This window comes from Tenrec ecaudatus, chromosome 12 (assembly GCF_050624435.1).
Source record: "Tenrec ecaudatus isolate mTenEca1 chromosome 12, mTenEca1.hap1, whole genome shotgun sequence".
NCBI classification, from domain to species: Eukaryota; Metazoa; Chordata; class Mammalia; order Afrosoricida; family Tenrecidae; genus Tenrec; species Tenrec ecaudatus.
This window is the reverse complement of record NC_134541.1, coordinates 112081690-112105162: the sequence shown is the minus strand read 5'-3', so window position 1 is coordinate 112105162 and position 23473 is coordinate 112081690. Positions and strand designations below refer to the sequence as shown.

Genomic DNA, 23473 nt, shown 5'->3' with positions numbered 1-23473 from the left:
ATAGGATTTCTGAGACTGTAACCCTTCACAGGAGCAGATGGTCTCATCTTTCTCCCTTGGGGTGGCTGGTAGGTTTGAACCACTGACCTTGAGTTAGTCATCCAATGCCTAATCTACAACGACCACCAGGGCCTAGAGTTAGAGCTTCATAAATATCAACTGTTGCTATTATCAACATTTTTAGGTGCCACCACTGGACAATGCAATTGGCTACTAAGCAAAAGGTGAGGGGGTTGAGTCCACCCAGAGGTCCCTCAGAATAAAGTCCTGGCAATCTACTTCCCCCCAAATCAGCCATTGAAAGCCCTGTGGAGTCTAGTTCTACTCTGATCCCATTGGGTTGATGACAACGGTTTGTTTGGTTTGGTTTTTATAATTAAACATTCACTAGGTGCCCGGCAGGAGCCATGGCCATGCAGTGGTTAAGCACTGAGCTTCTATCCAAAAGGCTGGTGAGTTGAGCCCCAGCCCCTCTGTGGGAGAGAAAATAAACAGTGGACTTCCATGGAGAACACAGCCTTGGCTGCTCGATGGGGACAGCTCTACTTTGTCCTCCAGGGTCACTGAGTCTGAATGGACTCATGGAGCCTTTGGGGTTCATGTACCAGGTATGTGCCAGACGCCTCGGAAAATGTTCACAGACACACACAGGGATGTGCACACATCATGCAAACTGATGTGAACACAAAGCAACAGCCATCGCCCCTTTCTCTTGGCAGCAAAACCAATGTGGGGCTCCCCCAGAGCCACTGAAGGGCTGAAGGGGCTCTTGACCTTTAAAACAGAGCCCAAATGCTCCGTCTTTGTCTGGAAACAATGGGAGTGCGGGACTGTATCCAAAGACTCATACAGGCAAGGTTAGCTTATTCCCAACAGGGGAGGTTTCTTTCTTTTTTTTTTTTTTACATTTAAAAAATCATGTTATTGGGGGCTTGTACAACTCTCTTCACAATCCATCCATTGTGTCAAGCACACGTGTACATTTGTTGCCATCATCATCCTCAAAACATTTGCTTTCTACTTGAGCCCTTGATATCAGCTCCTCATTTTTCCCCTCCCTCCCCACCCCCTATCCCTCATGAACTCTTAATAATTTATGAATTATTATTATTTTGTCATGTCTTACACTGTCCAATGTCTCCCTTCACCCACTTTTCTGTTGTCCATCCCCCAGGGAGGGGGTTATATGGAGATCCTTGTAATCGGTTCCCCCTTTCTACCCCACCTTCTATGACGGGAGGTTTCTTATCTGAAAAGTGGGGATATTCTAGAACCTTCCCTGAGGATGAAAAAGGAATGCAGAGACAGGACATTTAGCACAGGGCCTGGCATCTGTCAAGAGAATAAATGGAAGCTCTTCGTCAGACCCCGTGTGATGAGGCGACCACAGGAAGAAGATGGGTTCAATGGAAATGCTCACATGACTGGATAATGTGAACTCACGTGACTAGAGACGACCTGGGGTTGGGGTCGGGGTTGAGGCTGGGCTATATACTGGAATGTTGCCCAGCTGTAAATAGAAATGATGTTCTGATGCATGGGGGGATTTTGAAAGCAGGGAAAAATAAGTCTGTTGTATAAAATCAACCAATAGATAGAAATTAAAGATTATTGTGGTTAGGAGAGGCAGGAGGAAGGGGAAAGGGTGGAGGTGGGTATTGTTCATGGAGATGGAAAGATTTGAAGAACATGATGGCAGAACATGAAAAATGTCATCCGTGTCTGTGAATTGTCTCCATCATAAATGGCTGGATCGTTGAATGTTCTGTTGTGTACATTTTCACTGCAATCACCACTACCCCTCAAACAACAAAATCAAAGCGATTGGTTTTCAGAGCAGGGAGACCTAGTCTGAATCTTAACTCCCGATTTTCCGGGTGGGAGGCCTTGGGCAGGTTGCTTAACTTCTCTGAGCTTCATTCTCTTCATCTGCTGAATGGGATGCCAGCCGTGACCTGCCTGAGTCCTGAAAGAGCTCAGTGAGTGAGTGGGCGGGAGGTGATTAGTGAGTACCTGGAAGGTGTGCTATGGCTGCTGCGGAGACTGGGCCAGGAGCTGGCAGGTAGAGTTAGCGGCTTACTCACTAAGTCGTCCTTTGTTCATTGGGTTCTGACTCATGGCAACCCCGTGTGGCAGAGCAGAACTCTCTGAGGGTTTTCTTGACTGTGAACTTTATGTGGAAGCTGATTTCTCTCTCGTGGCACCCTGACCATGCTGCCTTAGGCAGGCTATGGTACCTCCCATGGTCTTCTCCAGCCCCCCAGTTCAAATGCATCCATGTTCACATGCTCCACTTTCACATGCACCAGGGCTCCTGGGTTGCTGGTGACGCCTCTGTTTCTGTTTTGGATGACACATTTACCAAAGGATGTGCCCTTTAAGGACCTCAGCACAGAGCATTGCCTCCATCTCCCCAGCTCCCTTTGGTCTCTCTGTTGTCTCCCCGACTCTCCTATGGGGAGAGAGCTTGGGCTTCAGGGTTAGACTGACCTGAACTCAATCCATCGTCCATGTCTTATTTAAAGCTGAAGATCATGGGACCCACTGAATGAGGAAAACAAAACATAATGCCTTTGCCCCAGGGCTTGGCATCCAGAAGGTGATCAATAAATGTCAGGTGCCCTGGTGCCCTCCCTCTTCCCAACCCCTTCCGTCACTTCCCCCAAGCTCTGTCACTCACATGAACCGGAGCTCCGACTCCCGGCGAACCAAGACTTCTCGGAGACGCTGGATTTTCGCCATCTCAAGCTCGATCTCCTCTGGCATCATAGTTGTCTCAGCCATGGAGATGATGTCCAGTTGATCTGTGTGGGGGACACAGAGCCCAGGGGTCAAGACCACACGGCTACCGCCGGGCCAGGTAAACCAAGAATCTCTGTGGGACATGGCACTATTCATGCTTGGGGAAGAAGAGTCCACCCACTGACCACCACAAGGCCCACGGAGCCTGGCCTGTGTTGAAAATACGTAGTTGTGAGCGGGCCTTTTAGAAACCAGAAAGCATGTTTCCCATGGAATGCCTGAGGCGAGCTCTGAGCCACCAGTTCAGGGTTAGTGAGTCAGTTCCTGCCGGGCCCAGTGTCCAAGCTTCTGCTCCCTGGGACTGACCACAGCCACTGAGCCCCGCCGAGCCTCAAGACCACTTCCAACTTTAGACAGAAGAAATGCTTACAGTGATTATTTTATGAGAACACAGTCATGATTATCTCCCAGTTTTTACACACACCTATACACATACGGTGATACAAACATTACATATATAAATAGTCACGTGTTGGAATGTACCATAGATAAACCATTGCCATAGATACAGACAAGATATACGTGCACATATATGTATACAGAACAAAAGATGTGCTCACTGCCTTTGAATCAATTCTGATCCATAGCGACTGGAGAAAGACCAGGCTTTCTACTCCCATGAAGAGTTATCGTCTGGGAAACCCACAGGGGCAGTTCTACTCTGCCTTATACGGTCAGTATGGGTGTGTATGTATCTACCTATGTACTGTGTGAATACCCTTACACGTAACACCATATATGTAGTAACAGCTTGGTGTACATTCTTCCAATGTCTGTATATACATATTACATCATACATTGCATATACTCCGCTCAATGGATGAGAGTGCTTCAAAAGTTCATGGGAAATCTTCATTTAATTTTTCCATGAATTTTTGAGGGATCCCTGTTACTAAGTTAAAAAATGTTTTGATACTCAGGTTCCAATTCATACACATACAGGTTTCTCCCAAATGAAACATATTTCAACATTTCTCTGTGATCAGTGGATGGGGTCCGGTCTCCAGCTACCACTACCAACTTATTTGGAAAGGATCACAGAAGATCCTGGATAGAGTGAGGGAAAAATTTGGAACAAAACTAAAAACTCCTAAAAAAAAGACCAGGCTTATCAGATGGATATATACTACGAGACCTCCTGAGACCACCTTTTAGATCACCTTTTAGATCAGAAATTGAACTCACCCATGCCTCAATTTTCAGCCAAACAATCGACAGATCTACCAGGGGATTAATAACTCGAAGGAGGTACGCACTCCTTAGGAGAGCCGACCAACCAGCCAACCATTTGAGATCAAAGGGCTACAAAGGGTTCAGAGGAGGAGTGGAGGTGGGGAACACAGGGAGGAGGTGGGGTGCATTGTGTTGCATTGTGGGATTGAAATGAGCTGAAGCAAATAGACGTGAATTGTTCAACGTAAAACTGATTATCTGCTCTGTAAGCCTTCACCCAATTCAAAATTTAAAAAAAAATTTTTTCCAAAGAAGTACAAGGATCTAGATCAGTGGTTCTCAACCTGTGGGTCGCAACCCCCAATGGGTCAAATGGGGGTCGAATGACCCTTTTCACAAGGGCCACTTGATTCATAGCAGTAGCAGTCACCACAACATGAGGAACTGTATGAAAGGGCCCTGGTATGGGGAAGGTTGACAAACAGCTTCGTTTTGATAAATTTCATAATGATTTCTAACAACATTTCAGAAACCTCTTCCTGTGTCGAGGCTTGGTGCAGTACCGGGCACTGTAGTGGCCACCAGTGACGCCACATTTCCCTTCCCGAAAGCAGCCAGGCAACATTTGGGAAGGAAACAAAAATCAAAATCACAAGATTTGGAGAAGGGGACTTCTGGTCATGGAGGCTACCATCGGATCCCTCAAGGTCAGACTGCTGTGCCCAACTCTGATGGGGCCACCTCGCCCTGTTCTGAGTGCCACCAAGTTCATTCCAATCACAGCCACCTTCCCGTGCAGAGTGGAATTTCTCCAGAGGGTTTCGACAGAAGTGGAAGCCCCCCCTTTCCCTCCTGCGGAGAAGCTGGGGGATTCAAACCATTGACCTTTCTGTCAGCAACTGAGTCATGGCCATTTTGCCCACAGGACTCCTAGACTAGAGCCTTAAATACCAGAAAAGGCGCCCGAGCTGTATTGTGGGGACTGAGCATCTTGATGCATTTAAGATGGGTGGCTCCCCAGGCTTTTATGATCGTCAATCATTCACGTAAGAAAGAAACTCATTTCAACCCCCAAACATCCTATTGTGGGACTTACCAATTACCTTGACGTCTTGCGCTAACGGGAATGTAATGGGAAGCAGTCAGTGGCATTTAATGAGTCACCGTTTCTCCTGAAGAAGTCATTTCTTTTAACTCACAGGCTCCAGGCTACTCCATTCGCCAACCATCCTTGTGAAGGAGGAGGAGGCTCGGGGTCCTGAGAGAGATGGTACCTTCCCCACCCAGTGCCTTCCATACCTTAAATTTTTCTCCTCACCATCGCCCTTGAAAGGAAGGGTGTGCAGCTGAGGGCATTGACTTGCCTCCAAGCCTGACTGCAGTTAGAATCTGCTATGTGACCTTGAACACCATTTTCAGCATCTCCCAGTTTCTGTTTTCCTATTCACACCTGCCTTACACAAGGTCACAAAAGTAACAAGGAGGGGTAGACAGTCAACAATGGCCACAAGAACGTGACTTCAAACGATTGACCAGTTCACTCTGGCCTTCTGCTGATCACTTGCTTTCTTCCCCAGATTTACTGAATCAAACCTAAGTTTAACAAGATCCCCAGGATCTGTAAGAATTCCCTGGGGATCTTGTTAAAATATAGAGGTAGCCTTGAAAGAAAAAAAAAAAAAAAGACTTACGATAACCTCTCTCAAGCTCAGTTTTCTTATCTGTAAATTGGGATTGTGAGAAAAATAATGTGGAACCCAGAGCTTGCTGTTCAAACAAAAAACTGGAATGCTTTACAAAGTCTTAGGGGAAAAAAATCTTTGACCTCTACTTTCCCTGAACTGTTGGAAACCCCCTCATATACAATGGTCTGCACATATAATTGTACTGTTTCAAGCAACATTTTTAAAACTTAAAAGGCATGGGGAAAATCATTAAATGAAATAGTTTATTTATCCCCATTAGATGCCAAATGTTACCATTTCAGAATGTAATCCATATTTAAATTTTAAAAATTATATATACATATCCAGTAATTGACAGAATACCAATTGAAAATATTGCAACAAGCTGATGAATCACAAAAGGCACTCACTTACTTATGCCAAGAAACTCACTACGTGGCCAATCAACTAGAAGAGATACATATTTTCATCCATTCCAAAAAAGGATTGTAGAGATTATTGAACAACAGCATTAATAATATGTGCACATACAGTTTCCCTGAAGCGCACTCAGCAAAGAGTGCAGCCGTATGCTATAGTTTATTGTGCCAGCCTGGCCGATAAACGCAAGTAGGATTAACTGAAGGGCAGAGGGATAAATGGCTCGGTGAGCCTCATCTTGGTTGTTCTGTGCCTCAGTTTAAAGGGGTACACTACCTGTGGGATGCCTCGCCTGTGGACTGTGTCGCTGTAAGCTGAGGTCCCTTTAAGCCCACACGATTGGAATGTTCATCTCTGGAGCTGGGGACCGGCAGTTGATGACAGTTGGGGACCTGCCTTGCTGTTTGCTGCCTGGGTATATATAGCCCAGCTCTCTCTACAGAAGGGGACTGGCACCTGGAAGCTCTCAAAACTTGAAGGACTGCTAGTGTCTCACTGCTTTATAATTTAACTGTTAATTTCTTGTATTATCTATCTGTATATTATTTAATGGTTTATTTCTTGAATTATATATCTATCTTTATAAATATATTTATATATAATTACTAGAAATCTGGTTCGTCTCTCTAGAGAACCCTGTCCAATACACTGTACATTAACAGAAAAGCACAGAAACGCCATTCCAGACCCAGAAGAGGACATGGAACAAGGAATATTTTAGCTGACTTCAGCTGGATCTTGGTTAAAAGCAGAGAACAATATAAAGGCATTTGCTTGTGTTTTATTGACTATCTAAGGTGTTCCACGCTGGACAAATAGGTCACAGATGATAAGCAGAAAAGATTGAAGTTGTCCAGGATTTTGCCTTGCTTGATCCACAAATCAATGCTCATGGAAGTAGCAACCAGGAAACCATATGACACATTGCACTGGGTAAATCTACTGCATAAGACCTCTTCAGAGTATTGAAAAGCAAGGATGTTACTTTGAGGACTGAATTGCGCCTGAGCCAAGTCATGATATTTTCCATAGCTTCATATGCATGTGAAAGTTGGACATTGAATAAGGAAGACCGAAAAAGAATCGATGCATTTAAATTGTGGTACAGGAGACGAATATTAAAAGTACTATGGGGAACATTTTAAAAAAATAAAATAAAATACTATGGGCTGCTAAAAGGACAAACCAATCTGTGTTGAAAGAAGTGAAGCCAGAGGGCTCCTTAGAGGCCAGGATGGCAAGATTTCATCTTACATTGGACATACTGTCAGGAGAGACTAGTCCCTGGAGAATGACATCATGCTTGGACTGACTCAGTGGCTGCATCAGTGGGCTTCAGCATGGGAACCATGGTGAGGATGGCACGGGACCGTGCCGGGTTTCATTCTGTTGTGCACAGAGTTGCTATGGGTCAGAGCCGGCTCGATGGCACCTGGCAACAAGAGCATCACTCTGTACTCTGCTTGCCATTAAAAAAAAAAATCAGGAAATTTCAATGCAGTGTTACCTATCCTGAGATAAAGGAAGTGCACACTGGCTTTATTTAAAGTTTGTGTTGTACTGAATATGTAGGTCATTATATTTCTTTTATCCAAAGATATTTTTGAACAGTGCAAATTGCATGAATTTGAAAACTTCCCAAAGTATCATTTTTCCGTACTTAGGAACTGAATAGTGGGCAGTTCCAACTTGATGTCTTAGAAGGGGACCAGAAATAAGCATTTCTGTACAGTAAGAAAGGCGCTCTGGAACTATTTTATCCCTGCTCAGTAGCCTCTGTTCAGACCAAGATCTCTCCCCTTCAGTGCTATTGACATTGGAGCAGGATCACCCTTTGTGGTGCGGGTGGGGTGGGGGTAGGGGGAGGTGTCCTGTTCACGGTGGGATGGATGTTCAACAGAGCCCCTGGCCTCCCTCCACCTACTGGATGTCAGGAGCACGCCTACAAATCTGATCATCCCAAAGGCTCGAGACAGTGCCAAATGCCCACCAAGTCACAGAATGGCCCTGAGTTGAGAATGACTGCTCTAGACCCAGTGTTTCTCACAAGTGCTCATGGGAGAGCAGCTGGACTTTCCTGGGTGTCATGAAAAACCCATCGCCCTGATGTGATATATGGCTAATTGCCTCCAGGAAAAACTGCCTCCTTTGCCATGAAATGAGAATTGGATGGTCTCTGGCTACCATTAGTGAATGTTTTGATTAAAGGTTCTATAGAAGAATCCTTATCAAAGTGGGAGAAATGAAAAACAGAATCTCAAGTTTTCATGGAATCCCAGGATGGACTCCTGAGATAATCTTTAAGCATTAAGCCTCAACCCAACAAATACTCCTGAAGTCTTAGGAGTTAAACAAGTTTAACTAATAAAGAAAACCTGCCTTGTGCGTTGTGTCTCTCTGAATGTCCATCTTGATGGGATCTAATTGAAAAGAGCAACTTAAAAGACTAGAGGGCCAACTGAAGGGCTGAGAGTTTAATAGAGAGGAACCTCAGCAAAGAAGGGTATGGCTGTCGTGTGGCGGAGAATGTGACTCGTGGCCATTGACTTGTACGTCTAGAAAGTCTTGAATTGGTGTGTTTCTGCTGTGTAGTCATAACTACAGCAAAAATTAATTATTTTTAAAATTCCATCTCATAAACTGATGCTGGACTGACTGGCTTACAGTCTCTTAAGAGAGGGCCTGGCAATCAGAATTTTTAAGAAGCTCCATAGGTGACTCTTAATTAACCTCTCTGAGTCTCAGTTTCCTTCTCTGGAAAGCACAGAAAAGAATGGCAGTGTCTTCCTCAAAGGGTTGATATAAAGTGATCAGGTCTATGGAGAGCATTCAGTCCAGTGTATACAATACATGGTATCTATTTTAGGCTTATGTACTTGGAACATATTATCAAGACATACCAATCCCTCCCCTGGAGAAGGAAGTGCTTCATTGGCTTGTTGAGACATTTTCATTGGTGTCCCATCAATTCCTGGAGCTTTGTTTTTGGTTAATTCATTCGGTGCCTCTCGAACTTCTTCCTTCAGCATCATTGGTTCTTGCTCATATGCTTCCTTCTGAACTGGTAGAATGTTGACTAGCTCTCTTAGGTACAGTGACGCTGTGTATACTTTCCATGTTCTTTTGATGTTTCCTGCATCATTCAATATTTTGCCATAGAATCTTTCAAAACTGCAACTCGAGGCTTGAATTTTTTTCTCTTGAGTTCTTTCAATTTAGGATATGCTGAGCATCTTATTCCATTTTGTTTTTTTGTACATTTCTCTAGGTCTTTGCACATTTCCTTACAATATTTAACTTTGTCTTCTCGAGCTGCCCTTTGAAATTTTCTATTCAACTCTTTTACTTCATCAGTTCTTCCATTTGCTTTAGCTATTTGGGTTAGGAATGACTCTCTAGAGAAACAAAACCAAGACACAAATGATTATACATATAAAAGGATAGGTTTATGTAGCGAGGAAGAACACAACAGCTAATTAGTCCACACAGCAATAGAGGGCTCAGTTCAACTCACTTTCCTGGGGCGGTAAAATACTGAAGGTCCTTCAACTCACACCTGCAAGTGGTCTAAGGTCAAAGAAGCAGACATCGGAATCTGCCCTCAAGAAAGATGAGCAGAGACATCCCGCAGGCAGCAGACACTGCAGGGTGGGGTGGCAACAGCAGGAAGATGAGAAGTCAAGGGGTAGCAGAGACCAGTAGCTTGGCAATGTGGAGAAACAGGTCCGATGGAGCCCCAAGTTCTAGCGATGGGTTGACTCAGCACACAGGTAGCACAGCGCATGGCTGAGGCAAAGGACCAGCTGAGGCAGCAACTCGCTGTTCCCATCACCAGGGAGAAAGAGGAGGCCAGTCTCAGAAAGCACTTATCTTAGTAGTCTTCCAATCAAACTGTGACCTGATTGACAGGCTAAATTCTGTCCACACGGCCCTACGGGAGCCATGTTGGCACAAAAAGCCAACTATCACACTACTAGGATTAAGAGCTAGCTTCAGAGTTTTTCTGACATTCACTGTGATCCTTTCTTCCTTTCCTGTTTTTTTAATGACCTTCTGTTTTCCTCATGAATGATGATCTTGATGTCCTCCCACAGCTCATCATGTCTTCTGCCATTAGCATCAAATCTGTTCTTGAAATTCATGTGAGATAGACTCAAAGTCGCATTTTGGCTCTCATGAACTTGTTTTAATTTTCTTCAGCTTTAACCTGGACTTGCATAGGAGCAATTGATGGTCTGTTCCAGTCAGCTCCTAGCCTGGTTTTATCTGCTGATATTGATATTAAGAGTCACCATCATCTCTTCCCACAGATGTAGTCGATACAATTTCTATGTATTCCATCTGGAGAAGTTGATGTGTGTAGCTGTCTTTTGTGTTGTTGAAAAAAGATATTAGCTATGAACAAGTTGGTCTTGCGAAATTCTATCATGTGATCTCCAGCTTTGTTTCTATCACCAAGTCCATAATTTCCAACTATTATTCCTTGCTCTTTGTTCCCAACTTTTGCATTCAAATCACCAACAATTACCAATGCATCTTCATTGCATGTTTGCTCAATTTCCAACTGGTCGTTGGTAGAATTCTTCAATTTCTTTTCACTGGCTTTTGTGTTGAATAATAATTGTGTTGCTTTCCTTGCAAGTGAGTAGATCTACTCCGATCACAGACAGCGTTGTGCTTCATGACTGATTTTGCAATGTCCTTTTTGCAAACGAATGATGTCAGCCACTCCTCTTAACTGTGTTATTCCCAGCATAGTAAATCATATTATTTTCTGATTAAAAATGGCCAATACCAGACCATTTCAGCTCGCTAATGCCTAGGATACCAATGTTTATGCATTCCATTTCATTTTTTACTAGTTCCATTTTCTCTAGATGCCTACTTCCCATATTCCAAGTTCCAATCATTAGCAGATGTTTGCAGTTATTTCTCCTTACTTTGAGTCCTGTCCCATCAACAAATGAAGCTTCCGAAGGCACCACTCCCATAGGACAGACGAGTATCCGTTGATTTGGGGTGACCATAGAACAATGGTTCTCAACCTTGCTCATGGCACAACCCTTTAAAACAGTTCCTCATGTTGTGGTGACCACCCCCCCCCCCAAACCATAAAATTGGGTTAGATATCATTTTCAATGACTGTGACCTTTCAGAAGTAGATATCCAGGCCTTTGTTCTGAGGCACCCTTTGTTCAAATCACCAACCAATTAGTAGTCGGACACATCACTATTTACACCACATAGGTATCTGGGTCTACAAGATCAATGCAGACCAAACCCATTCCCATTGAGTCAGAGTGATGTAGAAGGATCCCGTGGGGTTGCTAAGGCTGTAAACCTAACAGAAGCAGACTGCCACATCTTTCTCTTGCTCCGCAGCACGTGGGTACAAACCACCCAGCTTTAGTGAGCAGACGAGTGCCAAATAATCCTACAGTGGAAGACCTCAACCCCCTTCTATAGGACTGACTCCAACCCATGGAGACCATATAGGACAGGGTAGAATTGCCCCTTGGTTTTCCCAGGCTGTGCATCTTTACATCAGCAAAAAACTTCATTTTACTTCTGCAGTGGAGGGCCCCGGAGGGGGAATATCATCCTCTAGGGAAGGAACTGTAGCATGCAGGTGGGGCCGAGATTCGGTGAAGAGGTTGTGACTAAGGAAGGTGCTTGCCTTCTACTTTCCTGGGCACCCCCCATTTGCCACACCCCAGTTCAGTGCCAGCAGCTGCAGCCACATCACCATAGTAGACTTGGCTGAAAGTCAACACTCAAGTTCAAAGATCAGCTCTACCCACTACTGGTTGTGTGGCCCAGGACAAGTTAACTATTCCAAGCCTCTGATTCCTTGCTTGGAGCAGAGAGCTAATGGCATCTAGCTGGCAGAATTCATTCACTCGGTGAGAACTAGCTGTGTGGTTGGTAAAAGGTTTATGCAAGCTCTCCCACTTTGAGGGTGTGGCATCTGTCAATGGCACATGTAGGAGTAAGAGGTTGCTGCTCCCCATTGCTGGAGGCTAGAGTGGAATGAGAGACTGTGTGGAAGGCGCTCATGTCAGTGATCACAGTCACACCCCTCATCTTCACCATCAAAAGAGAAAACAGCCAATTCAGACCTCCCCTGAAGCTGGAGTGAAGAAAATCTAGGGAAGTCAGGCCCTGGGAACCCCTTCCCTAACTTGTCTTCCCACTTATGAAGACCCACCTCATGCATCAAGCCATCCCAAACCTTCTCAAGAAGGATGATAAACACAGGAAGTCAAGTGTCCTGCCTGGATTGTCCCTTAAACCAACGTTAGACCTGGGCATGTGGGAAGTGAAGGGTGATATCAACATAATGAGAAAAAACCCTATCAAATATTCTAGAATATCATGCCTCATGGAATCATCTTGGAATGTTCTTATTTTTTTTAATCATTTTATTGAGGGCTCGTATAATTCTTCCCACAGTCCATACATCCATCCATTATGTCAAGCACATTTGTACACTTGTTGCATTCGAATGTTCTATGCGTCTAACAAAACCAATAATTCCTTAAGCCTTCTAAAACCACACACACACACACACACACACACCACCAACAACAACAGCAACAAGACTCATACATCTGTCTCCCAAATAATGAGAGGTATTAGTGAACAATTCCTGGACAATTACTTTCACCTCAGTTTAAGAGCCCCTCAAGAAGAATGGGTTAAATCGGTTCGTATTCTCGTTTTGCATATGCATGTGATTGAATCGCCCGCTTTATTTGCACCCTTGAACACAGGATAATTCTGGGCAATTTCAAAAGTTGCATTTCCTCTCCCAGGCAAAGATTTCTCTTCATGGAGGATGCGCCCAAGAATGCACTGCCAGAATGGGACAGCGATGTCCAAGCACTTCCAGAAAGGCTGTCTGAAAATAATATATGTGGTCCCTCCAGGATGGCCTTGTAGAGATATGACACATAGGTTCTGCCAGGTTATTTCACAACCAGTGATGTCATTCCACATTACTCACTGTCCTCTCGCCAACACCTCTCAGTGGCCTTCAGTGAGTCACTGTTTCTCCCAGCCCCAAGCTGAAGGACTCAGAGTCGTTGTTCAGACTCTCGTGTAAGAGAATAAAACATTCTTTCTAATTCAAAGATGATGGACTGTCGGGTGAATGCTATGGGAATTGATAACCACGTAATAACAACAGGGAAGTTGTCCAATTGAAAGTCCATAAACAATGGATGTTTTTCAACACTTCTGCAGATTTAGTCCGTCTTTCAGGGTTCTTGAAATAGCCCCAGACCCTGAAATCCCAGAAAGAATTGGTGACTGTCGACAGTGAGACATCAATCCTGGTCAGTTTTTACCAAAACCCCCTAAGAGCTGTCACTTACGAAGCAGTCCAGAAGTTACCAAGCGGGGGCTCAGGTCACCCAGGGATGGGTAGTGATCCGGATGACCCTGCTTAAAACCACATCAGGTGAGGTTAAGTGAATGAAATCTATAGGAAAAGGTTGGGCCAAAGCTACAATGCAGAGTTTTCAGAATTGTGTGACCTGGAAATCATGTGTGTCATTTAATGCCTCATACAGGCTAATAACGTGACTGAGGAGATGGACTGCGGGGCAAGCACCATTTTCATTCAGAAAATCTGAGGTTCAGGAATAAACAAACAAACAAAGCCATGGAGCCCGTCTAACTCCTGCCCCCCAAACCCCACCCCCACCGTGTGTGACCAAACAGAGCGGCTCCATCTGTTCTCTTGGCTGTAATCTTTGTGGAAGCAGATGGCCAGGCCTTGATGCTCCGACACTGTTGGGTGGGTCCCAGTACAAATCATTGGTGCTACCAAGAGACTCTGGTTGTGGAAGAGCATGGAATAAATTCTCACTCCAATGGGGGCATTTGGGTATGCTTAAGGGGCAGGGATAGCTGTCAGGGTGCCTGCATGTGGGCTGTGCACAGACCTGGGTAGAGGTCATGAGGTCAATGTTTACCCACACAGACTGCAAGGTGAGAAGGGAGAGTCAGTTCATGGCCAACGAGGGGGGAAAGCACAGAATGAGATAGGCATGTGGACTGAGAGTCCTTCATGCGTCAAATAAGGAAGATCAAGCTCAAAGGCAAAAGCCATGAAGACTGCAAAAAATAATAACAAGGATCATAATTATTCACTGAAGCTCACACTCTATTCAGATTTTCTTCATTTTTTTACCATTGTCAATTTCAATCCAGGAGACCAGATTACCTTTAGTCATTGTTATGGATTGAATTGTCTTCCCCCAAAATATGAGCTGGAATTCTAACCCCTACACCTGTGGATGTGATCTCATCTAATGCAATGTCTTCACTTTCCACATATAGCATAGTCAATCTGTTGAGGTCATACCAATTGTGTAAGTCTAGGTAGACTAGAGAAACACATTCATAAACTCATATATGTGCATAAGAAAGAGATTTATGTACAAAGGCAGTTGAATATTGAGAAAACATCCCAGCCCAGTCCAGATCAAGTCCCTAAGTCCAATATTAACCCATATGTCCATTACCAATCTATAAACTCACAAAACTCAGGCAATGACACCGAATGCAGGAAAATCACAGGCCAGCGGGTGGAAGGTCTTGTGGATCCAATGGCAGTGTAAGCAGCTCAGCACTGGCAGGTGTCTCCACATGGCTGCTCTGCCTCCATCAGCCTCTCTCCATGTGTCTTCTCCACAGGGATGTCTCACAGGGAGTGTGTCCCACCTCCAGAAGTTACTTATCTCCTTAGCATCTCTAAATGAGGTTATCAAGCTGGGACCTGACTGACAAGCTAAACTCCACCCCTTCACTCTTAATACTCAAATTGACAATAGATTATGTAACTACCACACCAATGTAGGGTGATCCTATACCTAATCCCTTCTGAGTCATAAAAAAGCAGCACAAACCCAGGGACATTCATTCAAAATCAAATGCGGGGAGACAGCTGCCATATCTGTCTACAAGTCAGGTAACCATGGGATACCTGTAGCTAGCAACCAGGAAGAAATGGACATGGCTGACACATTGGATGGAACTCAGGCTCCAGGGCTGAGAGATCGTAAATTACTGTTCTTTAAAGTCACACACTTGTGTTATTTCTGTTGCAGCAACACAAGGAAACAGACACTCCTTATGCCTCCTGCAGCCCCTCGCGATCGATGAGCGCTGCTTCTCAGAAGGCGCCTGTTTCCAATGTCAAGGCTGTCAGTTCCCAAGATGACTGGGAGCTTTGGGTGTTGATCTTGAGCACCTGGCTGAGGTGGTGGTTAGCAGGTTTCTCTACTCCAGAGTTGCTCCTCCTCCCTTCCACACTATAAGGAGTCCCCGCTAACTGCAAGGTCGGCAATTTGAAACTACCAGTTGCTCTGTGGGAGAAAGGTGAGAAGTTTTGCCCCCATAAAGATGCACAGCTTCAGAGCCCCTCAGGGGCTGCTCTACTCTGTCTTACAGGGTTGCTATGAGTTAGAACTGACTTGGTGGCAGTGATTTTGGTGATGCCAGGGTTAAAGGGCTCAGCTGCTAACCCCAAAGCTTGGCAGTTTGAACCCGTGAGCTGCTCCGTGGGCACTTCCATGAAGATTCCCAGCCTCTGTGAGTGCCCATTTCTGAGGCAGCTATTGGTCTTTCCCTGTCCAGAAGAAGAAGGCCCAAAATTTATTGTCATTGAGTTGATTCTGACTCAGTTCAAAGAGTGATGGAAACTGAGAAATGCATGGAAAAGATAGAGGCCTAATGGGCCACACAAACATCAGTCTACCCAATTCACAATGACACATTGTTTTTCATAAAAAGGATTACATACATCTGTAGGATTTTTATGTGTTTATTTTGTAAAAGATCTGTAAAATTACTAAGTAACAAAATAAGTTATCTTTTTAAAAAGTTACAGGTTATAGAGGTAAATGCTACGTTATAGTGAGCATACATATATACAGTTTTACAGTCTTGATAACGCTATGGGGCAGTTCTCTTCTGTCTCATTCTATGGAGTTGCTTTGGGTATGGACTGAGACCATAAGATCTAGATGGTGCCCAGCTACCACTGCCAACAGCTCTGAAAGGGATCACAGTAGGAGGTTCTGGAGAGAGTGGGAGAAAAATGTGAAACAAAACTCAAAATAATAAAAGGGGCCAGTTTATGGATCAGAATAAACCAGTGAAGTCCCAAGATTATGACCCGTTGTCATCCTTCAGGTCTGGCACCCAACTCACCCCGTGGTTTAATTTTCTGCCAAACAATAGACAGTTCTGAAGGGGGATGTTAATACTATGGAGGTACATATGCCTTAGAATTATCAACCACTTTCGGTTTTTCAAAAGACAGTATTTACCCAGGGACAAAGTTCAGAGGGCTAAGAAAAAAGGCAGAATGGAAACAGGAAACCCAGGGAGAAAATGGGATAAATGAGGTTACATTGTAGAGATAGCAATCAATGAGATGAAACAAGATGTATATGAATTACTGAATGGAAAACTGATGGAAAACTGCTCAGTAAACTTGTATCCAATTCACAATAACAAGTACAAGAGGTGCAGGAAATAGAGGCAAATACTTCCATAACAGTGTGCATTGGAAAGACATCACTCTGCACTAGGCAACATTACTGTACCTCAGAGAAGGTATGACGGGTATTACTTTTTTACAAGTAGAAAACAAATGTTGCATATTAGAATACAGAGATCACATGCCAGTGGAGCAAAACCCCAGAACTGTCCCAGCTAGAACTGGGGGTGAGATGGGGGTCACCTCCCCAGCAATGCTACAGTGATGCAAAATAGGAACATTTCATAGGCATCGATTTTTTTATCTCCCCATCACCTCTTTGTGGACACTTGGTTGGTTGGTCTTTCTTCTGAGGGATTTTGGACAAATCTCATGACCTCATAGATCATTTGAGGGTTATTGGCTTATTTAGCTCATTGACTAAATCTAAGCATTGGGTAAATCTGCTGCACAAGATCTCTTTAGAGTATTGAAAAGCAAGGATGTTACTTTGAGGAGTGAGGTGTACCTGATCGAAGGCAAGGTATTTTCAACCGCCTCATATGCATGTGAAAGTTGAGCACTGGATAAGGAAAACCAAAGTAAAGTCGGTGTTTTTGAATTGTGGCACTGGAGAAGAACATTCAAAGTACCAAAAGGATAAAGCAATCTGTCTTGGAAGAAGGCAGGCCAGAGTGCTCCTTAGAGAGAAGGATGGTGAGACCTCGTCTTACACACTTTGGACATATTGTCAGGAGAGACCAGTGCCTGGAGAAGGACATCATGCTTGATAAAGTAGAAGTGTAGCAAAGGAGGAGGAGCAGGGGGAGCAGGAGGAGGAGGAGCAGGAGGAGGAGGAGGAGCAGGAGGAGCAGGAGGAGCAGGAGGAGGAGGAGCAGGAGGAGCAGGAGGAGCAGGAGGAGCAGGAGGAGGAGGAGGAGCAGGAGGAGGAGGAGCAGGAGGAGCAGGAGGAGCAGGAGGAGGAGGAGGAGCAGGAGGAGGAGGAGGAGGAGGAGGAGGAGGAGGAGGAAGAGCAGGAGGTGGTCCCCAAGGAGATGGATTGACACTGTGGCTGCAACAATGGACTCAACCATGGGCACAATCGTGAGGCGGACTCCGGACCGGGCCATGTTTCGCTCTGTTGTTCACAGGCTCTCTATGGGTCGGCACTGACTAGGTGGCGCCTAACCCCACAACAGCTCACTGTAGACCAGGCAACACGCTAGGGACCAGCTATACAACCCCAACCCTAGTGGGGAAGGCAGTGAACTCAACAAACAAGTAAGTACACTATCAATCTAGACCTTGAAATAATAGTTCTGGAGACCCTGGAAATGGACCAAGAAGCAGCTCTTCAGATAAAAGAAGGTTTCACATCAGGGAAACTGTGTGTCAGACTTGCATCCCTTCATCATGCTCACTCAATCTGCATGCTGATCAAATAGTCCACAAAGCAGGACTCGCGGAAAAAGACCGCAGCAACAGGCTTGTTGTTAAGTGCATGTGAAAACTGGACTGAAGAAACATCAGTGCTTTCTAATTATGTTGGCAAAGAATATCGAAAATACCATGGACTTCTAAAAGAACAAGCAAATCTATCTTGGAAGAACTGCCAGTGTACTCCTGCTTGGTAAAGTCAAAGGTCAGAGACAAAGAGAAGACCATCGAGGAGGTGGCCTGGGGCAGTGGCTATAACACTTGGCTGAAGCATAACCACGATTTGGAAGATGGCACAAGACCGGGCAGTGTGCCATTCTGCTGTGCACAGGATCTCGGTGAGCCGGAGCTGACTCAACGACACTTAATAACAAGAATCTGTCCGGGAGAAGGAGGAGGTCAAGTATCAGCAGTACTTCCACGCCTGAGAAATTACAGCATGAGTCATGGAGGCTTCAGGTCAGAAAGTATCCACTTAGAGCCCAGTTAGAAAGTTCAGTTTGTTTGTCCTTACAAAGAAAGGCTAATGGCTGAGTCACGCTGTTAGCTCAAGCCATGGCTTTTCAACACAAAATGTTCAGCCGTCTGAGGCCACCTGATTACACAGAAAGAAAGAAAGAAAACAAACTCCTATGTAGCTGTGGGTGTGCCAAGTTGCGGTAGATTTACTAGAGGGTAGATGGAATCTGGGCAAACAATTCTGCCAAAGGAGAGACAAGCAATTCCCCCAAGAAGAGGCGAAAGGAACAGCCATTCACTGCACCTGGAACGTCCCTAGCCCACTCGGTTCAAGTGTTTAGACTCTAAATGTCCTAGTATAAGATGCCACAGCAGAGCGAACATTGGTTGATTTTGGCCTCCCAGCATCTGTTCATCATTTTTTGCTGTTGCTATTAGCTACCTTTTTTGGTGGCTCCATCTCATGGCAAACCAACGCACAACAGAACAGAGCATTGCCCCATCCTGCACTACCGTCACGGCCCCTGGTGCCTGCCCACCCAGCATGTGTTTCGAGGGCCTGCCAACCTAGAGGCGTCGTCTTTCGGCACTCGATCAGACAAGATTCTATTGTGAGCCATGAGGTTTTCACCTACGAACGTCTGGCAGCAGCTCGCCAGACTTCCGTTGTTTTTGCTGTTGTTATTAGGTGCCTTTGAGGAGGTGCTGACTCATAGTGACCCTCACTAAAACAGAAGGACACACACACACACACACACACACACACACACACACACACACACACACACACACCGCCGGCCCTGTCCTGTGCCATGCTCACTGTTGCTCTTATTATGAGCCCATTGCTGCAGCCACTGTGACCATCCAGCTTGTCAACAATCTTCCTCTTTCCCCCTGCCCTTCTGTTACCAAGCATGATGTCTTTCTCCAGGAACTGGTCTCTCCAGATAAATAACATGTCCAGAGCATGTGAGATGAAGTCTCACCATCCTTGCCTCTGGCAGCAGTTCAAAACTTATGGGTCACGACCCCTTGGGGGTCGCATGACCCTTTCACAGGGGTCACCCGATTCATAACAGTAGCAAAATTACAGTGATGACGTCTCAATAAAAATAATGTTATGGTTGGGGGGTCCCCACCACATGAGGAACTATAGGAAAGGGTGGCAGCATTAGAACGGTCGAGAACCACTGCTCTATGGAATAGTCTGGCTGTCCTTCTTCCAGGACAGATTGGTTTGTTCTTTTGGCAGTCTGTGGTTCTTTCAATATTCTTTACCAGCACCATCATTTAAATGCCTCAATCTTTGCTCTTCCTTACTTCGATGTCCAACTTTCACATGCTTCTGAGGAAATTGAAAATACCAAGACTTGGGTCAGCTGCCTTAGCCCTCAAGCAACCTCCTTGCTTTTCAATACTTTAAAGAGGTCTTCTTGTGCAGCAGACGTACCCAGCGCAATGCATCATGAGCCTTTTGATGGCTGCTTCTATGAGAGCTGATTGTGGATCCAAGCAAGATGAAATCTTTGACTTCACTCTAGTTTTCTGTTGATCATGATGTTACTCATTGGTCCGGTTGTGAGGATTTGGGTTTTATTTACATTGAGTTGTCATCCCCTATCAAAGGCTGCGATCCTTAAGCTTCCTCAGCAAGTGTTTCAAGCACGTTGAGCAAGCAAGGTCGGGCCATTTGCCTATTGTAGATTTTTTAAAATTTTTGTTTAAAAAAATTAAACTTAAAAAAAGGGGGACAAGGGTAGGGGGCAACAGGGCACTAACCCACCCAGGAGTCGGGTATTGTTCATGTCTCCACAGGAAAGGGAGAGAGGGACCAGACCTCAACCTGGTGTCCCAAGACTTGAAGGCAACCTACCGGCATTAAGCAGCAAACCAACAGAAAGGTCTGCAGGGCCAGCCCCAAACCCAGCTTCTTGGAGCCCCGGACCCAGAAGACTGCATGGCAGGGGGCAGTACTGAAGATGCAGCTCAGGGAGAGGGGCAGTCTGCTCACTGACACATAGCACTACAGGGGACAACACTGGAGAAACAATTCAGAAACCTGTCCCTGGTCTGACAAACCCCCCACACACACACACACACCCCAGGATGAAACGCGGAGGGAGTGCAACAGAGCAGCAGGGGGAGCAAAACAATGAAGTCCCCAAGGAATCCCCAAAATAGACCTCAGGGCCAGGCTTGGCAGCTCATCAGACTCAATCAGAAATCATTCACAAAGGTCAACAAACAGACCTGGAACTATTCGTAGGCTTTTTTTTTTTTTTCATGTCTATCTATATAAGACAAGCAGACTTTGGGGCCAGGGCATGGCACCCCATCAGACTCAAAACACTCTTAAAGGTCAACAAACAGACTTTGAACTATTTACAGGCTTGTCTTTGTTTCGTTTTCTTTTGTTGGTTTGTTTTGCTCTGTCTTATTTTGGGTGCATATTTGTTCTTGCCACCATGACCTGAAAGACAGGAATGATTGTGAGGATGGCGCAGGACCGCACAGCGTTTCACTCTATCGTACACAGGGTTGCTATGAGTTGTAACCGACTCTCCAGAACATACCCACAACCACCTTGTGATACTTGGTCAAAGCAGCTCTAGGAAAGAAATCTAGCACAGCACCTTGCTCTATTTGCATAAAATGAGTCATGTGCAGAAAAGGAATCAAATTATGTGCTTACTGAATCACATGAGGCTTCCTGTTACTTTCCATTATTGTTATTGTCGCTCCCGGTGACATTAATTACATTTAATCCGTTAAGCATGATTTTCTTGTAAGCTTTCCCTTCCCACTATTTCTGGCTGTGTAGAACTCTGCCTGAAGTCCAGCTCCATGTACACATTCCAAGGACAAGAACGAGAGGGAGAATTCCCAGGCTCACGGGAAGAGCATGTTCAAGATCTCTCTGTCTGAAGTGGGGAAGGCAGAGAGCAGAGGCGCCAGAGACTAGCATGGTGATTCAGAGATTCTTCTCACCTGGCTCCAGACTACGCTACTGCGAGGCTGAGTGGCAGGTGGGTTCCCTGGTCCGTGGAGGCAAAGGCCATGTGGCTGAGGACCAGAGACTTGGTTGCTGGCTCAGGAGAGGTGCTGCTGTGGGCCAGTGACTGTGTCCTTACTGTTGATGGGCCCTGGCTTGTAGTAACCTGTTAACTCCCAATAAACCCCCTGAATTGTAAGTATTGTCTGAGTTCTGTGTGGCCGTTGCACCCAATGATCAAACCCAGCAGAAAAGTAGAGTACTGTAGAGCAATGGTTGGTATCAGAATACATTAAAGAAATATAGAGGGCGATCAGGGCCTGCCCCCAGCCCAACCCACACGTGGGTTCCTGCAGGTCTGCTAGGATCCACGCCCCTGCCCCACATCAGCCTCGTGCTACCATTTAAGGCCCCTCTGGTGTGAGTCTAGGAGAAGCTGCCGGTGAGTCAGCAGCTCACCTGACATACAGTCTGGTTCCTTCCTCCTCCGAAAGCTATATGACAACCCTCAAGGATCAGCTGATTCAGAACCGTCTTAAGAAAGACCAGACCCCTCAGAATATGATGACAGTCGTTGGGGTGGATGCTGTGGGCATGGCCTGTGCCATCCGTGTCTTAATGAAGGTCTTAGCAGGGGAACTCGCTCTTGTTGATGGCGGGGAAGACAAATTGAAGGGTGAAATGATGGATCTTCCATATGGCAGCCTTTTCCTTTGAATACCAAAAGGCATCTCTGGCAAAGATTGATCGTTGTAACTGCAAATTCCAAGTTGGTTATTGTCACCGCCAGAGGGAGAAAGCCCAGCGCAACGGGAACATCTTCAAAGTCATAGATAAGTGGCTTCCCCAAGAACCGTGTTATTGGAAGTGGTTGTAATCTGGACTCAGTGTGGTTCTGTGACCTAATGGGGGAGAGGCTGGGGGTCCACCCATTCCGCTGTCATGCAGGGTGCCTTGGGGAGCATGGAGACTCTAGTGGGGCAGTTGGGAATGGAGAGAATGTTGCTGGTGTCTCCCTGAAAAAAACTGCACCCTGCTTTAGGTACTGATGGGGAAAAGGAAGAGTGGAATGAGGGCCACAAAGAAGTGGCCAACGGTGCTTATGAGGTGATCAAACTGAAAGGCTATACTTCCTGGGTCACTGGGCAGTCGGTGGCTGACTAGGCAAAAAGTATGGAGAATCTTAGATCAGTACATCCTCCATGAAATAGACAAACACGCCTGCCTCAGTGCCCCATGCATCTGGGGACAGAAGGGACTCTCAGGCGTTGTAAAGGTGACTCTAGAACTCCTGAGGAAGAGGCCCTGTTGAAGAAAAATACAGATACACTTTTGGGGATCCAAAATGAGCTGCAAATTTTAAAGTCTTCTCTTGTTCCACTTCACCATCTAGTCCATCTACAAATGGACTTCGGTTGTGGGTTGTTCTTTTTATTTGTTCTGTGACTAAAGCAGTAAAAAATGATCAAGGAAAAACATGACTTCCTAAAGTCAGACCCGGAGATGGTCCATCAAGCCTTAGAACTCTCTCCTACGGTGAATCACACAGCATGTCTAGCTATAAATTGTTAGCATAAAATTGTCTGCCTCCTCTGAGACACCACCGTCAGTGTGTTTACAGTGTGTGATATAACTTTAAAAAATCATTTTATTGGGAGGTCTTACAGATGACAAAACATTTCAGAGTTCAAGCACATCAGCCAGTATCGTACAACTGCTACCACAATCAGTTTCCAAACATCTTCTTTCTTCTTGAACTCCTTGATATCAGCTCCCCTTTATCCTCTCCCTCCCCCACCCTCCTCCCCACCCTTATTTCTTTTCTCCCTTATAATAGTATTTTTTGCCATATCTTACACAATCCAATATATCTGTTCACATACAATTCTGTTGTTCTATCCCATAGAGTGGACTTATAGAGCCGTTGATGCTGTCAGCCACCTATCCCCCGCCCCCCACCCTCTTCTGGTACCCTCAGGGAACCATTGCTCCTGTTACTGTTTATGAAGGGTT

The 23473-nt window shown here is 45.3% G+C and overlaps 1 protein-coding gene and 1 pseudogene across 1 annotated transcript in view; one reads left to right on the top strand and one right to left on the bottom strand.

Moving 5' to 3' along the window:
* The window catches only part of BMERB1 (bMERB domain containing 1), an 89289-nt gene that overhangs the window by 31688 nt on the left and 34128 nt on the right, over window positions 1-23473 (bottom strand). Inside the window, exon 2 of the mRNA XM_075563715.1 lies at window positions 2681-2804. Within this exon, the coding sequence (XP_075419830.1) occupies window positions 2681-2804 (124 nt within the window). The remainder of the gene's footprint in view (window positions 1-2680; window positions 2805-23473) is intronic.
* The window catches only part of LOC142422252 (L-lactate dehydrogenase A chain pseudogene), a 35307-nt pseudogene continuing 33792 nt past the window's right edge, over window positions 21959-23473 (top strand).